At 50.3% G+C, this 17,236-nt stretch overlaps 1 protein-coding gene across 3 annotated transcripts in view; it reads right to left on the reverse strand.

Moving 5' to 3' along the window:
- TET3 (tet methylcytosine dioxygenase 3) overlaps positions 1-17,236 on the reverse strand; it is a 165,943-nt gene that overhangs the window by 112,345 nt on the left and 36,362 nt on the right. For all 3 annotated transcript variants that reach the window (XM_045004756.1, XM_045004755.1, XM_045004758.1), the window contains one exon: positions 16,948-17,004. In XM_045004756.1, the coding sequence (XP_044860691.1) occupies positions 16,948-17,004 (57 nt within the window). The remainder of the gene's footprint in view (positions 1-16,947; positions 17,005-17,236) is intronic.

Genomic DNA, 17,236 nt, shown 5'->3' on the forward strand with positions numbered 1-17,236 from the left:
TGATCTCCTGTGGTTTTTAATGAGCTTGCGGAGAGAAAAATCTTAACCCCAACGTGCTGGCCAGGCTCCAGAGCAGGTAACAACACCCTGCCTCCCTTAATATCCCCATGGCACTCACTGGATACATTTATACTCCATTTAAACCCCAGGAAAGGCATGCTGCTCAACAGTGTCCCCTCTAACCAGGTAAGGAATGGTATCAGCAGGGTGTCCTGCCCAGTCCTCCCGGGCGAATGGCACGGCCGCTCCAACAGGAGACGCTTTGGCATAACTGGGAGAAGGGATTTCCCAGCCAGTTTCCAAGAGCCAAGAGGAGTCTGAAGCGTCATGGTGGGTAAATCACTCATGGCAGTTCTATTACATACCTACTGCTTTCCCAGACCGTTGCAGATACAAAAAGTGTTCAATGTGTATCAATGCACCAAGTTGCACTGTTCCTTCCCTTCCAGAGAGCATGGTGGAAAGCAAACCCCTCCCCTTTCTATACTCCCATGCTTGGGCCAAAGTAATTCCTGGTGCAACTCCACTCACTTCAACAGATATTCCCCCTTTCGGTTCCATCTTCAGAGGCACTGACCACCTATAGTTCCCACTGACCTTAACTGGGATTGTGGGTGCTCAACTCTTCTGAAGAAGCAGGCCCCAACTATCTACTCACAAGTAAAGGGAGGACAAAAGCAATGATGGAGAGAAGACTGCGGAAGGTCCTATGAAATGTGGGTTGTGGTGAGCAAATTTGCCTGCTTTCCCCTCCCAGCTCTATAGGTAGCTCGCACGTGAGTAGGGAGAAGTTTCCTCTCATGCAGATGTGTTTTCCTCAACCGTGATGACGATGTTAACAAGGCCAAATGACGACTCTTTGACATCACCCACTACAAAGAACTCAAAGAAGACCCCACACCACAGTTTACCCAGGAATTTAAGAATATCATCAAACCTTCCCCACTCAACTCCAAGAGAAACTCTACAAACTCATCCCCCATGAACCCACTCCAGGATCGTCTACCTGCTTCCCAAGATACACAAAAAAGGGAACCCAGGCAGACCCATTATATCTGGCCGCAGGACTCTCACTGAAGGAATATCGGGACTCACAGAAACCATCCTCAAACCACTCATCACACAAACGGCCAGCTTCCTCCAGGACACAACTGGCATCCTCCACAAACTCTGCCACATTAACAATCTCGCTCAGAACACCATCCTCGCCACCCTGGATATCACTTTCCTACGCACCAACAGCCCTCACAATAACGGCATAGCCTGCCCTCAAACATTTACAAGGCAATGGACAGCCCTCAGAGATCCACCCCAAACACATCGCCAGACTCATCCATTTCATCCTAGCCCTTAACAATTTTACATTCAACAGTAAACACTTTGTCCAAGCCATGGGAACAGCCATGGGTACTAGGACAGCTCCCTAATATGCCAACCTCTTCGTAGGCCATCTTGAAGAAGAATTTGTGGACAAATGCACCACGAAACCAACGATAAGCCTGAGATACAATCGATGATATTTTCATCCTCTGGAAAGACGACTTACGCTCCCTCATAGACTTTCACCACAACTTCAACAATCATCTCCCATCCATTAAATTCTCTCTAGAACATTCCCACACCAGCATCAACTTCCTGGACAACATGATCAGCTTCAGCAATGGAACCCTACGGACAACTATATACAAGAAACCCACAGCTCACCACACCTCCCTACATAGATCTGGTAACCACCCCAAACACAACATGAAATCTGTTCTCTACAGCCAGGCATTGAGATATTAGAGAACATGCTCTGAGGAGAAAGCTCGGGATATACACCTTAACATACCCAAAACTGCCTTCACTAAACAAGGACACTCCACCAGAGAAGTAGAAAACATCATGGAACAGGCTACCCATATACCTTGAGAGAACCTGCTTCAATACAGAAGTAAAAAAAACCCTCTGACCACACACCCCTAGTTGTCACCTACCACCCCACACTGGAACCCATCCGGGATATCATCAAGCAACTACAACTTATAGTCACTGGGGACCCCATCCTGGAAGAAATCTTTCCAGAACCCTCTCTTCTGGCCTTCAAACAACCCCCCAACCTCATCATCAGAAGCAAGCTCCCCACAGACCAGGACCTACCAACTCAAAGCAGCACCAGACTCTGCCAGAACAACCAATGCAAAACCTGTAGCTCCACTGCTACAATGATCAACACCCCCCACAATGCACCTTTCAAGATCCATGGGTCCTATACACGCCAATCACAATATGTGGTGTATCTCATCCAGTGCACTACATGCCCCAATAACATTTATGTGGGTGAAACTAGACAGTCACTACGCTCTCGAATGAATTCACTGAGGAAAATGACAAAAGACAAAAACACCCTGTCATCTGTGGGTGAACTCTTTTCACTCGGCATCTGACCTATTAGTCCTCATCCTCAAAGAAAACCTGCTAATGCTTTCAAAAGACAAACCTGAAAGCTTAAATAAATAACTTTGCTAGACATTATACATTATGGTCTTAATGAAGACACTGGATTATCACAACAACCTGTAACCACAAACCCCACTACAGGGGTGTTAACAGGCCACTTCACCTTGAATGGTCCCTGAGAATAGGTGCTAACTACTTATGTCTTAGGGCTTGTCTACACCACACAGCTTTTAGCGACAAGGCTGTGTCGACATAGCCTTGTCACTAAAAGTCAACATGTGAACGCTCTTTTGCGTTATTTTGTCAGCACTTTTGCCAACAAAATACTTCCAGCCCCGCGAGTGGCATAAGCTTTGTCGGCAGGAAAGTGTTTCTGCTGACAAAGCCGAGTTCACACTGCCGCTTGCGTCGGCAAAACTTTTGTCTTTTGCAGGGGGGGCTTTCTTAAGTACCCGCGAAAGACAAAAGTTTTGGCGACAACTGTGCAGTGCAGACAAACCCAAACTCTCTCTTCAATCTCGTATTTAGCTGTAACACTTTTAGGGCAAGTCTACATCACAAAGTTGCATCAGTGCAGTTGCACTGCTGTAGCACGTCTGGTGAAGACACTCTAAGCCGACAGGAGAGAGTTCTCTTGTTGAATTAACAACTCCACCTCTGCGAAAGGCAGAAGCTATGTTGGCAGGAGAAGCTGCTGTCTACACAGGGGGGTACCGTTGGTATAACGATGTCGCTCAGGTGTGTGGATTTTTCACACCTCTCAGGGACATAGTTATACCGAAATAAGTGTCTAGGGTTGACCTGGCCTCAGTACCCTTCCCAGGAGAAGAGCTTTGTGTAGCTTGAAAGCTTGTCTCTCTCATCAACAGAAGTTAAGACCATAAGAACGGCCATTCTGGGTCGGACCAAAGGTCCATCTAGCCCAGTATCCTGTCTTCCGACAGTGGCCAGTGCCAGGTGTCCCAGAGGGAATGAACAGAACAGGTAATCATCAAGTTGGTCCAACAAAAGATATTACCTCACCGACCTTGTCTTTCTTTTCACCAGCTAGGCAGAACAATCGTGCGTTACCATTTCAGGTTCCCAGTGACTGCCTCGGATGTGGCTGTCATTCATTGGTGTAGCAACACTGGAGTTACTCCTGAGTTAACATCAGTCCGAGAACACAGGGAGGAAAGGTGGCCTAACTGAAAAGGCACTAGAAATCTAGGGACCTAGGTGTAATCCCCAGCTCTGTCACACACTTCCTGCATGAATCTGATAAAGTCACTCCAACCCTCTGTGGTTTCATCTTCTCCCAACCTCTCTGCAAAGTAGACACACTTGTCGGGTGGGCTGCAATGGTTAGCAGCTGAGCTCAGCAGAGGAAAAGTACTAGCCACATTTTCAAAGGGACCTTTAGTTTGAGTGCCTAAGCTTTTGGGTGCCCAACTTCACGCATTGTGGGCCTGGCTTCCAGAAGTGTTGGGCACCAGCTGCAGACAGTGGGAGCTGCAGATGCTCAGCACCTGTGAAACGCAGGCCAATGGTGTCCTGTGATGGCTGAGGCAACCAAAAGTCAGTAGCCCATGTAAACTCAAAGGACTAATTCTGCCAGAGCCGAACAAAGCTTCATCTAGTACAACACCTTGGCTCTCATGTCAGAGTGCTGCAGAGGAAGGCATAAAATCCCCCATAATGCACCTAACTGGGCAATACGTCATAGTGGACCAGTTTCTTCCATACCCTCATGGCTGATCAGCTGAAGTACAAGGCTTGGATTGCCCCCTTATTTATCTGTAACTGTGGCCATGATGCAGGAAAGCTCTTAAGCACGTGCTTAACTTTAAACATGTGCTCAAAGTTAAACAGACACCCAAGTGCCTTGCTGAACCAGGGCCCACATCTGGCCTAACAAAAATTGGGTGGATAAAGGGCAGTTTGAATCCAAGGTTTTGATTCTGGGCCATCTGTACAGAATAAAAAATAAGGGAGGAGGGAGAGACGATAAAACCCAAATAATAATAAGTACTCAGGCCAAGGGATAGTGCAAGGATTAATTTGTTAATGTTCATGGAGTGATTTCAGGCTGAGAAGTATCATAAAGGCTAAGTATGGATTTTAGCTGCCATCTCTGCATTCACCCAAATAATACAGTTCAGAGTACACACTGCACTGGACCCTGACTGCCACAGCAAGGGGATTTGGGTAACTGTCTTATACTCAGCCCATACAGGGTTTAAGGCTGTAACCCAGATGGAGGATTCTACCTGATTTCACAGGGGACGTGACAGGTGCATCCCTGACACAGTAAGGAGAAAACGATGTTTGGTTCAGTTCTTTCACCCTTATTCTAAATCTCTCTCTCGCTGGCCCAGTTCAGATCTGGGGAATGCTAGAGTTGGATTCCTCCAGTGCCAGAAGAGGTTTAGCTTAGCAGGTCCAATAATGGCTCATCTCTGATTATTACTGTTCACGTGGGTGATCCCACTCATGCCATGGGCATTTCATGGAGACAGGCCCATGCCACGGAACAGGCTAGGCAGACCATACAACTGGTGCGCAGAATTCCCTGGCAGAACAAAGATTTCTTACAGCTGATCCCTGACCTTCCCAACTGTCTACCAAACCCTCCTAAAAAACCCATGGCAGCCCCGGATGTGTCATCTAACTCAGCCAAAACTGTACCCGTCCAACCGCCAATCTACAGAGCTACGTCAGCTCCAAAACATACACACTTCAATCCTCTCCCTGCGGCTTTCCCCGCTGCTGCTGGGAATCCCATGACCTTGGGGTCATCGACCTAGTAACTAGCCGTTAATAACAGGGACTGATGTCCTTTGCCCCCCTAGCATACAAAGGGTGAAGCATGTTACTGTGAGAAAGGTACTATACGCTAACATAATGCAATAGACACAAACCCTCTGCTGCATGTCAAGAATTAGCCACCTAGGAACAGGTGGTAATAACCAGAAAATGACCAAAACAAAAACATCACAGGAGTCTACTTTTCCCTGGCAGTGGTTTCTCAGAACATGGCTAGCAATTCCTCTGGCAATGGCCCTTAGTTACAAGTCAAGAGAGGATTTTTCTGATTGCCCGGCACCACCACCTTTGGCCTGTCTGCTGAGCTTCCCAGAAACGTACTAGTTGGGATGGTGAGAATCCTTCAACTGCCTAAATCAGAAAAGAGCCCCCAGATGGGAACAGATTTTTGTTACAGCTGATCTGAGCTGGGTCTGAACCAGCGCCATTGAGGGGAAAAGTTCTTCATTACAAGGCCTGAGCCACCCAGTTTAAAGTTCTGGGAGAGAGAAGCAGGGCCGGCTCCAGAGCCCAGCGGGGCAAGCACCTGCCTGGGGCGGCCCTTTCCCGGGGGGGCGGCAGGCTGGGCCGGCGGACCTGCCGCAGTCATGCCTGCGGGAGGTCCACTGGAGCCCCGGGAGCAGCGGACCTGCCGCAGGCATGACTGCGGAGGGGACGCTCGGCCGGCGGCTCCAGTGGACCTCCCGCAGGCATGACTGCGGACGGTTCGCTGGTCCCGCGGCTCGGCGGGACCTCCCGCAGGCAAGCCTGCGGCAGCTCAACCGGAGCCGCCGGACCAGCGACCCGCCCGCAGCTGCGGGAGGTCCAGCCGAGCCGCGCGACCAGTGGACCCTCTGCAGTCATGCCCGCGGGAGGTCCGCTGCTCCCGCGGCTCGGGGGCGCCTCCCGGGCATGACTGCTTGGGGCGGCCAAAAACCTAGAGCCGCCCCTGGAGAGAAGTAGCTTTCAAGTGAGGCTCAGTGGCAAACCAATGATCAGCCACCTCTGGAGAGAATGGAAGCCACCTTTAAACAGCATACAGCAACAAGATCAAGGACGAGTGGCTTATTCAACTGGAAACTTAAATACCTCTCTTCTAAAAGACACCGCAGCCTGCCGCACAGCAACCAGCTGGGGACATTGGCTGACTCAGAGCAAAGGCTGACATCTGCTGAGTCAACAGCACCACCACAGTTTTCCAGTGACCGTCCAAACGCCCAACCCAGCTCTTGCTTAGCTTGAAATCAGACCACGTCACCATCGGAGGTGATGGCAGCAGGAGTCAGACACTTCAGATGTACAGCAACAGAGCTACTCAAAGGGACACCCACTCAGGTACACACTGTAGGCTAATGCAGTTCAACTTATTGATTTCTACCCACGGCAGAAGCACGGCATGGAAACAGGGGTCTCTGCCATTCAGATGGATTAAAATATGACCACGTAGATATGCTTGGGTTGCTAACCATTTTCCCTCACAGACAAAAACAAGGACCCATTCAAATATCACTGATCTCCTCTTCCCCCTGTCTGCTAACCCATTAACACTCAAACAGTGATCCAGGACACCTGACTTGCCCTCTCATACCACACTCCGCTCCAGTCCCGACCTCTGGGACAATTGGAGAAAGGCTGTGCCATAATCTCCGATATTGCACAGTCAAGACTGATCAGCCCTTAAAACAGATCCCGGCCTCAAGTTCATGGTGTGTTTAGCCCTCATTAGCTGTCCAAGACACTAGCAGTAATTGAGTGCTAAATATCAGTGCCCTCCAGAAATTTCCCATTCTGCCTCCATTCTCCCTGCAGACCGTGAAGGACTGGCCACCAAACTGCCATAGAATTGGGGCAGGACGTGCAGATCAGCTCCTGGAATATCTACATATCAGCAGACATGAGGCTCAGGTGGAGGAGGGAGTGCGTGCCATTTTTTCAGAGCTAGTTCCCCCATAATGCAGGGCGGAAGTTCTGCTTCCTCCCACCTTTGCTTTTCAAACTAGGTCCAGGATGCCTCCTTGGGTCGCTGCTTGATGAGCTGTCCCGATAGTGGCCTGATTCCTCGGGAGAGGCTTAAAGCATGGTATAAAGGAGCAGCCACCTAAACATGAAATGGAGCAGGCACGTGACAGCTGACATATGTTGCACGCAGGCAAGGGGGCAGAAAGATGAAACTTCTCGCCCATGGCTTGCTGGAGACACGGGACTGAATGGGTTTCAATCACATTTCCAAACTGTTCTTCAGCCCTGGGGCCAAGTGCTGAGTCTAGCTCCGCTGATGTCAGTAGAGGTGCTATGCCCATTTATGCCAGCTGGGGCTCTGTCCCCCTTGACTCCAGGGCAGAGACACCCATTTACACTAGTGGGGATCTGACGACGCTACTGACTTCAATGGAGCGGTGCCCAGGGACACCAGATGGGGACCCATTTCTGTACACACTGCAAAATCAAGCCAGGTTTTGTACCGGCCATAGACCTGCTGCACGGTCCCCCGGTCCCCCAGCAAGGCAGGTTCTTTACCTGAGCCTTTCCACCTCAGGTGTTGACTGCAGAAAGGCTGTAGTTAACTGTGCTCAGGGTCCCTTTGACTGGGCAGAGTGCTGATCTCAGGGTGTTGGCTGAAATGAGGGAGGAGAATGGCCCGCAATTAAGAGCTGTTGTGATCTCATTACTATGCATGGCCTGTGTCACCTTTGATGCTCACAGTCAGGGAAATTATGCCCTCCTCCACTGAGAGTAGCACCTCCAGGAATCCACACCGGGTATCTACATTTTGAATGGCCATTAGCCCAGGCCACAAGGTCCAAAGCAGAAGGTCCTTCCCACACCTCCCAGTGCAGCTTTCCCCGGGTATCCCTCCTCTCTTAGCCATATGGCACTGAGATCTCATCACTTGGATGAGGTTCTTAATTAAAGGACTTCAGGGGCCCATGCCATGTAGACAATAGCACGCAACCAATAACTCTTGGGACAGTCCATTTCTTATTGTGTCCAGCAGTTTCTCCAGTAGGTTGTTAATTCACACTCTGCTAGATCTCTCTATCTACTTCTTCGTGACCACAGTGCGTATACTTGCCCATGAAAGCATGGAACGGCCCTGGGTTCCGTTCCCACCTCTTTTACCGGGGCTCTTCTGTAAAAGACATGCGGCTCAGGAGCACGTGTTTAGGGAGGCGGCGCAGTCAAGAAACCTGGGTTCTATACCCAGCTGTGGCTGGGCACTGTGGTCTAATGATTAGGGCAGGTGGGAGCTGGGAGCCAGGACTCTTGGGTGTGCACTCTGGTGACTAGAGCAGCAGCCGGGCAGCCAGGACTCCTGGGTTCTCCTCCCAGCTCTCAGAGGGAGCATGGTCCAGCATCTATCTGCAAAGAGTTCGAGATGTTCCTTACATTACACTTACCTACATCACCCCTATCCGGCTGCCCAGTTATTCCGAAATAATTGCCCATGCAAGGTGTGAGCCGACTAAAGTCATTTTACTCATCCTTTCTCCTTAACATTTCCCACCAGTGGTAGTACTATTGGCCACCAGCTTTTTAACCACCGCATCTCCTGGCCCTGCCTAGCAGACACAGGGGTTAGAACACCAGCTACCGCCTGAGCCCTGTCTACACTAGAGCACCCCCCACGCCATCCTGCCTGCAGTGTTGTCCCAATGGTAAACTCCGATTCTCCACTGCAGCCACCCCCAAGGGGGATGGTGGCTTCTGGGATGCAGAGCTGGAGCAGGGAAACCTGATCTCATACAGAGCTGCCATCGGATGTTAAAACACTTTCAATCACTGCCAGCCAAGTTCACAGCTGACCTAGAGGTGAAACGCAGCAGATCTTGTTACCGAGCCCTACAGCTCCTCCTGTGGATTGATGTATGTGCACTAGAAAGCTTTGATAACGGAGGGCTGGTGTTGTGGCCCAGGGCAGCTGTGCAGTTAGGAGAGCAACCAGGAGGATTTCTAATCCCCCTCCACCCACACCTCCAGCCCTTCTCCAATAAATCTGAGCTCTGCCTGGCCTCTGCAGCCATTTTCCGCCTGATCATAGGATCCAGCAGGCTGCAAGCACATCAATAATTCAAGCATGCTGTCAAAGCGACCTGCATCCCATCTGATTTAGGGGCCTCGTCAAGTTAAAAGGAGTTAATGCAGCTAAGAGGCCTTAATCAAGGCACATGGAGCAGAAGGAACTAATCAGAGCTCTGCATTCCTCCATGGCTAACATATTTCCATTAAGGCTGCCAGGACATTCTGCAGGCAGAGCAGAGGCTGCAAAAAAGAGAGAGGCCGGGGCAATCCCAGAGAATGCAGAACCTGGTTTGTTTCAACCAGCCTGCTAACCCCTGGGTCTGTCACGCCTTCCACACACACACACACACACCCCCGGCCGGTCCCTGCCGCAGATCCCAAGCTGCGAGGGAAAGCTTTGCATGCGGATGAAGACAGATCCGACTGCTGCTTCTCCCTGACGCCTGGAGACAAGCAGCTAAAAATAGCACAGGCAGCACAAGGCGCGCTCCTAAGGCTGCAGTCGGGGAGGAGGGACCGTTGCTCTTCTCAAAGCTGCAGCCAAAGGGGGACGGTAAACGAAGCCAGGCCATGGCATCAGGCCACTGAACGTCCCACCAACAAGGCAGCCCCAGTCCTTCACAGTCCTGCTTCGCCGCCCTCTTTGTAACTGGGCTCGGTGCAGAGGAACAGATCTGGGGGGGGGGCCGGGGGAGGCACCCTCCCTCCCTGCCCCTCTCCCCTACTTCTGCAACAGCAGCAAAACTGAAGGCCATTGGGACTGCAAGAGTTTTAATCCACCCTGTCGCTAGATCCTCTTCCCCCCCAACAATATTGTAAATGTCCCTTTAAATGTTTTTTAAAGAAAACCCAGGCACTGGATAGAAATAAAAAGGGTTTGGATCCTTTGGCTGCCGTGCGGATCGCGTTAATAATCCAGCCATTGCTGATTGCCCTCGACCCTGCCCTGCTCTGAGCATGCCTGTGCTACTGTGTGTTCCCCTCCGAAAAAAAGTAGCAGGGATCCAAGCAAAGGGGGATTCCCGGGGCGGGTTGGACAGACTGGCCATAGCCATGGGTGCCGCGTCCGGGAGTTACAAACCCCGCTGCTGTTCGCCGATCAGAAATGCCGTCACCTCTCCGGGTTCCTTATTAACACGTCCCCTCCCCGTTCTGACTGTACCCGACTCTCTCCTGTGGCCAGCCGACTTCTCATTCGGGTCATCGTCACTTTCTCACCTTCCGCCCCCCCCCCCCCACAAACGAAGGCACACACACCGCCTCCTCCCTCCCCTGGTGCCTGTTCTGCGAGCTCTGCAATCGTGACGGGGCTGATGACTCACGGGGTGATGCACGCACAAGGCTGTAATGTTTGTAAACCTAAAAAAGCCATGTGCAGGCAGGCGGCGTGATCCGGCCGGGAGCACCGGCTGCCAACTGCACGAGGAGACAGCGTCTCCAGACAGCAAATGAAGGGGCCCTCCAAATGGGCTAAAAATAGGCACAAACCTCCACTGCGTCTCCCAGCGTTTGCTCAGAGTCACGGGCTTGGGAAACCAGCACAGAAGGAGCCAAGACGGGAGCAGAGAACTACCTCTCAGCAAATTTCAACTCTCCTTGCTGGTGAAGGCATTTAAAGGGAAAAAGTCAGAGCCTCCCCGTCATCAGATTAATAAAGACCTTACAAACTGTGACATCAGCTACGGTGTGTCTGACAGGCAGCGATCGGGGGTTGGGTTGATCTAAAGATCTGCTGTGCTTACGGTGATTTATGTTGCAGTTGCACCACGGACCAGGCTCCCGTTGTGCAAGGTGCTGTACAAACAGAGAGCTTGACGAACAACCACCAGTCACAATCGTTGTCCGTGGTACCTTTCAGCCCACACTCACTCTCGCAAGCACTGATACACTTAGCGCCTCATTTTTAAGCACATGCGTAAAGAGTTCCAGCCTGGCCCATTTCAAACCAAACTGAAACAGCACATCTGTCTGTCTCCATCTGTTGTCTCTTATCTTCCGTTTAGACTGCCAGCTCTTTGGGCAGGGGCTGTCAGCCCTTTGTTCTGTGTTTGTACCGCACCTAGTGTTACGGGCTCATTCTCCACAACTCCAGCTCCTACGATCTATGGAGTACGAGCAATAACCAATAATATCTAGCTAGGTAAGTACGTATACGATTAATTGACTTTAAAACCAGAAGGGAGCACTAGTTTTATTTATTGGCATTGCAGGAGCACCTGAGAGCCTGAGTCCTGGACGATGCCACCATGATGACGTCATTTGACCTTTTCTATAACCCAAGCTGGAGAATTCCACCTAGCAATTCCTGCGTGTGGACCTGGCGCTGTAGCAGCTGAGTGCCTAATAAATATACACCTTTCGCCCACTACCCAAAATGCTGCTATTTAGGACATGGCCGATTGAAAGACCTCTGCATGCGATGAACTGCGTAGAGCTAGGCTAAATGAAGGGCCAAGTGCAAGCACATCCCCGCAAGACTGGATATGCAGGCTGTGCTGCCAACCCCCTCAAAGAGACCAGAACTTTGCACACCTCAGACCTGGGACAACAAAAAGCCACTGCACACAAATCATCAGATCCAGTGACTGAGGGCTCTGTCTCTTAGCTGCCCATCTAAAGAGCAGGCATCAACCTTTCTGAATGGCCCTGCAAACTCCACCGGACACAGCTAGCTTGTACCACATTAATGCAGAGATGCACAGCTCCATGATCTGGCTGGATTTCTTGCTACAAGAGGGTTCTGGACTGACCCTGAGGGATCAATCTTGCTCCTAAAGAAGTCAACTGCAAAACCCTCCGATGGGAGCAAGTCCTTGCAGCAATCTGGATCACTTGATTCACAGTCTCCCCCCGCCCCGCAACATCTGTCCCCGAAGAAGAAACCCACAGCTGTTTCTTTTCATGATTATTTATTTGAAGCAGCACCCGCAATCTCCTGGCTGCTTTCCAGACATACAAGAATGGGTGTTCCATGCCCTGAGTAGATCACAGTCTGCATGGACAACTCACGTAACATACAGATGCTCTTAAAGAGCACCTGAAATCCAACTGAAAAAGAAATGTAGCAATTTACCAGAAGTGAGGGGACTCATGATCCCACTCTTTATGACATCAGCAGTACATAATTGTGCTTGGTCCCTGGGGAAAAGCCATCCAGACATTATTTCATACCTTGCATGCTGCACTGATTGGAGACACAAGAATGCAGCAGGCAATTAGAACTATTACGATAAACCCATTTTTTTTTTCTTCATGTGGCTGCTTTGGAAATTGAGATCTCAGTGGTGAACATTTCCCAGCTTGTTGATTTCAGAGCAAAGTCTCATTTTAAAAAGGAAATACTACTACTAAAGGGATGCAGCTGAATGGATCTGTAGAAGGTACACTTTAAAAAACAAACAGAACTGCCATTTTAGATTAAACAAACAAAAATGCAGTATTGTCTCTGCTCAAGGTCTCATTCTGAATACCTTTCAGAAAACAATGCTGACAGCACACTGGGAATCAATGCAGCCAATCTTCTTCCATGCCAATCTGGCATCTGCTAAGCATCCTTCTTGGGTTCCCAACAATGTTGGTGATGGGCGAAATGGCAATTTTGGAAAGATCCCTTCCTGGTTACAGCATTTCCGGTGGAGCCAGCTCATCTGATCTGCAGCAATGGCTGAACTCTGGTGGAGAGGGTTCTGTTTCACCATTCATACAAGCATCGATCGGTAGGGAATATAGACGAGCTGATTAGACCCAGACTTTCCCATCTCCAGCCTCTTCACATTTGATTTCATCTTCACTTGGATCAGAGCACAGTGAAACAGCAAAGCTCTTTTCCAATAACACGGCACTGATCAAGTCTCTTCCAGCGAACTCAAAGCACAAATAAGATGAATGTCACAGACAGGGGTATAAATACGTTTTTAAGATTTGGGAATGAACTTAGGGCGTGCAGAAGCAAGGGACTGGCAGGGCGCTGGTCTACGTCAGAGCAGGCAAGTGCTGTGCAAACCATCTCCACCTCTCCTGAGGCACCTGACAGAAGGTCCCTCTGCTGTGCCAGGCGCAGCCCGATCCTGACCCGCAGGCCTGCGTATATATAGCTCTGCCCATGCCCTTCAATCCCCTCCCTTCTCAACTATTCCAGTTCCTGGCCACCCTACGCATTTCTGCTAACGTTAATGCCCCTCAGTTCTAACCATCAGCCTCTCCCCTACCATTCCAGCTCCAGGCCTTCCATCCCAACCCTGTCAATGAACCTCAGTCCCGACCCGCCCAGCACCCCGTTAGTCCAGGTATGGATCTCTCCTGAGCGAAGACGAACAGTGGCACTGAACCATGCCAAACCGTCCAGGGAGGTGGTTACCCCGGCTGAGACCTAAAGTCATTTCCACTCGTGAATCTGGGTTTGAGCACACCTTGGAAATCCCAACCACCAAGAGATCAATGGAAACAGATGCAGGGAATAACTGGGTGCAGGGTATCCAGCTACCATGCATCTGGGCAAAAAGTGGAGTATATCAGAGGAGAAAAATGGTGGTCACGGGCCCCTTTTGGTTGGCTTTGGATTCAAAATGCTGCCCCCCCCGCCTCGGAATGGCAGGGGTCACCTTGGTGCATGGAACCCACCCCATTGAGGACCCCAGTGTGATGTGGCTGGGGTGCTTCCGTTGCCCAAGGGCTGGTGATTGAGAAGGGAGGCCGTGCCCTGTTGCAGAATGGGGCTTCGTTACAGCTCTGGAGAGCACAGCACAGGGCAGGGAGAGGTGGAAGGGACGTGAGCGCCATGGCTGGAAAGGTCCATTCATCACCGCGCCCCTCACAGGAGCTGGAACGGGAAGGATCTGGCTGATGTGCCCACCAGCTGGGATGGATTCCATTCTGCACCCCCCAAAACTCCATCAATGCCGGCTTGGCGGGGGGGGGGAGGGGGAGGGGTGAATTTAATCTGGTTAATGCAAGTTAAGGAGTTGAATTTGGGGAGAGAGAAATCTCATTTGCCTGCTTTCCCACCCTTTGTAACCCTGCTGCTACAATATCTGCCCCTTGTACGTGCACTGGCGTGGCATTTCACACCAAAAACAAAAGAAAGGAAGAGGTCAGGCAGCAGGCCAGGGTCTTTTTTGTTCCCCATCCTCCCCACTCTAAATGCAAACCGCCCCTCTAGCCTGATCTTTCCCTAATTACCTGTGATAAAGGATCCACATTGGTAAAGCAAACAAACATCATCACTGCTAATTAGGTGCCACCAAAGACTTAGCACTCCAGTCAGGACTTGTTTGTTTACCAAGCTAGCATGACAACAGCTGCTCCATTTGGTACCTTCCCTGGCAGAGTCCTGATGCAACCTCCAGCTCACCTGGTTGGCAGGAGGCTGAACCTGCAAAATGTGCATGTATCCAATGGGCCAGACATTCAGCCAGCGTAAACTGGCACAGCTCCATTGACGTTGACACTCTCTCACACCATTGGATAGGATTTTCAAAAGCAGCCAAAGTGAGTTAGGAGCACAAGACCCACTAAAAGCCAATGGGACGTGGGCTCCTAACTCACTTAGGTGCTTTTGAATTACAAAAAATCTCACCCTCTGATGTCAATGGCGCAACGCCTGCACAGCCACCGATGTAAGATCCGAATGAGGCCCAGTGGGAATCAAGCAGGAGAACCTGACACATTGTTTGCTAGGTCGCAGCAAGCAGGTTATGGAGCATGGAGCCCCTCCATCGGGACCCCGGGGACAACCTTGCTTAAAATTGCAAAGCACCACTCCAGTTACACAACTGGGAGCGGTAGCGTTTCCAAGCATTACATTTCCTCTCGGCACAGGACAGAGACGGTTGTCATTTACAAATGGGTATAAGGGAAGCTACCGTAACCAACGGCCTAATTTCCAAAGGCACCGGGCACCTGCAGCAACCACGGAATTGTAGGTGCTCAGCACTTCGCCTCAAGGAGCCTGAGGGCCAGGCTTGGTTCTTGTGCTGATGTAACAAACTGTGGGCAGAATCCCCATTGCTAGGCACCGTGGACTCTCACTTACCCCAGTGCACCAAAGGCCACCGGCTCCGAATGGCAATATTTTATATTGTGAGAACTCAAGACACAAGGCACGCTAGGAACATGCCCAGCGTTGCTGGAAGCTCCAACTTTAATCAGTATCCCCTTACCACCTCTTCTGAGCTGCTTTGCCCTTAGACATCATAATCTAAGGTGAAAGTGGCCCTAGAAATAGCCAGGATATACATATCCAGCTCCTCTCCCTTGGCTCCTGGGTGCAACACAGCTGAGGAACGGGAAATGCAATCAGAGAACAAAATAAGCAATGACTAGCCCTTAGCTAGTGTCAAAAGTGTACTTTCATCCATGTCAATGCAGCTAAAATGGTTCACACCAGCGGAGGATCTTGCCCGTTATTTCTAAAGCACAGACTGAATATCAGGAAACCTTCCTATCGGCAAGATCTGTGGAGTGGTCTCCCCAGAGGAATGATGGAAACCCCATCACTTGGGACACTTTAAAAAAAAATAAAAATCAGAGACTGGCAAATACACAGTAACGGAACCACATTGGTCGAGCCGCTGTAACGCTTCAGTGTAAACACTATATACGCCAACAGCAAGGGTTCTCCCGGTGGTATAAGTAACCCACCTCCCCAAGAGGCGGTAGTTAGGTTGATGGAAGAATTCTTCTGTCAAATCTCGCACAGTCTACAGGGGGCCGTAGGTCAGCTTAACAACGCCACTCAGGGGTGTGGATTTTTCACCCCCCTGACCAATGAAGTTAAACCAACCTAATTTTCCAGTGCAGACCCAGCCTCAGTCCCTGCAAGGTAACGCTCCTGAAACCACTAATGAAATTGGCTCGCTCACCTTCCCGCTTCCTTTTTTCTTAGCCTCCCTCTTCCCCATCTCATATTCCTGGAGCATTAGTGTCGAGGCAAACTGCAGTGCCACGCTCCAAACTTTGTCCCCATAGCAACCCCCATAGTGAGCTACTCCTGGGAATTTTCCCAAGGCACAGGCATCAGATCTGCAGCGGAGTACAGGACCAGGTCTAAATCTAGAGTAACTCCACTGATTTCAGCCAGGTTGACATGAGCATAACATGGAGTGGAAACCGGCCTTAAACCTCAAGCAACAAAACCTAAGAAACCTTGCCTTCCCCCTCCACTTCGTAATGATGTTTTTCCCCAGACGCAGAGAAACCAAGTTGCGGTTTTGGGTCACGGCAGCTCAGACAGACTCTCTGGGTCCACCCTAGTGAGGTATGACAGGTGCCGTCATCATGGTTACATCAGGGTGATGTCATGCCTGCTTCAAAGTGGGGCAGTCTAGTCTCTCGTTAATTGCACTGGACTCAGAAGATCTAGGGGAGAGAGGGGAGAGGCTGCTGCTCCCCTGTAAAGACAAGGGGGAAAAGGGGATTGTGGTGATATTTATTTATTTTTGCTTCTGCACCACAAGAGGAGAGGAGATGCTGAAAAGCAGTGATTCCTTCCCCCCTTGCAAAAACATCACAACTTAAAATAATAACTGCAAATGCCTGGATGAAGAAGCATCTGCAATTCAGCAGGGGTAAAGCTGGAGACGCCTGGGTTTTTAAATACCGCAACACATGCTTAACTATCGCTAGTGGTTGGCCAATTCCACCCCCCACCACAGATTCCCTTCCAGGCTTTGTCCTCGGTCTTTAAACAAGAAAAAAAAAAGGTACCTTTGTCGCCAGCACTTGCTCCTGTGTCCCACCTTCTTTATTGTCCCTTATTTCCACCTGCAAGGGGAATTTAAAAAAAAAATCAGAATAAAATGCAGTTCAGGCCAAGCCGATCCCGGCAACACCAGCTACCACAGACCTCCTGCTACCAAGGAATTGCATGCAGGAAGGGGGGGGCCATGTTGTGTGTTATTTAAACACACGCTGTCTATTAGAAAAACTCTATCAAATTCCCTTGGACTGGGGAGGGCAACTCTCGCATTTAAAGCCATTGAAACGAAACACAACG

This window comes from Mauremys mutica, chromosome 2 (assembly GCF_020497125.1).
Source record: "Mauremys mutica isolate MM-2020 ecotype Southern chromosome 2, ASM2049712v1, whole genome shotgun sequence".
Lineage (NCBI taxonomy): Eukaryota > Metazoa > Chordata > Testudines > Geoemydidae > Mauremys > Mauremys mutica.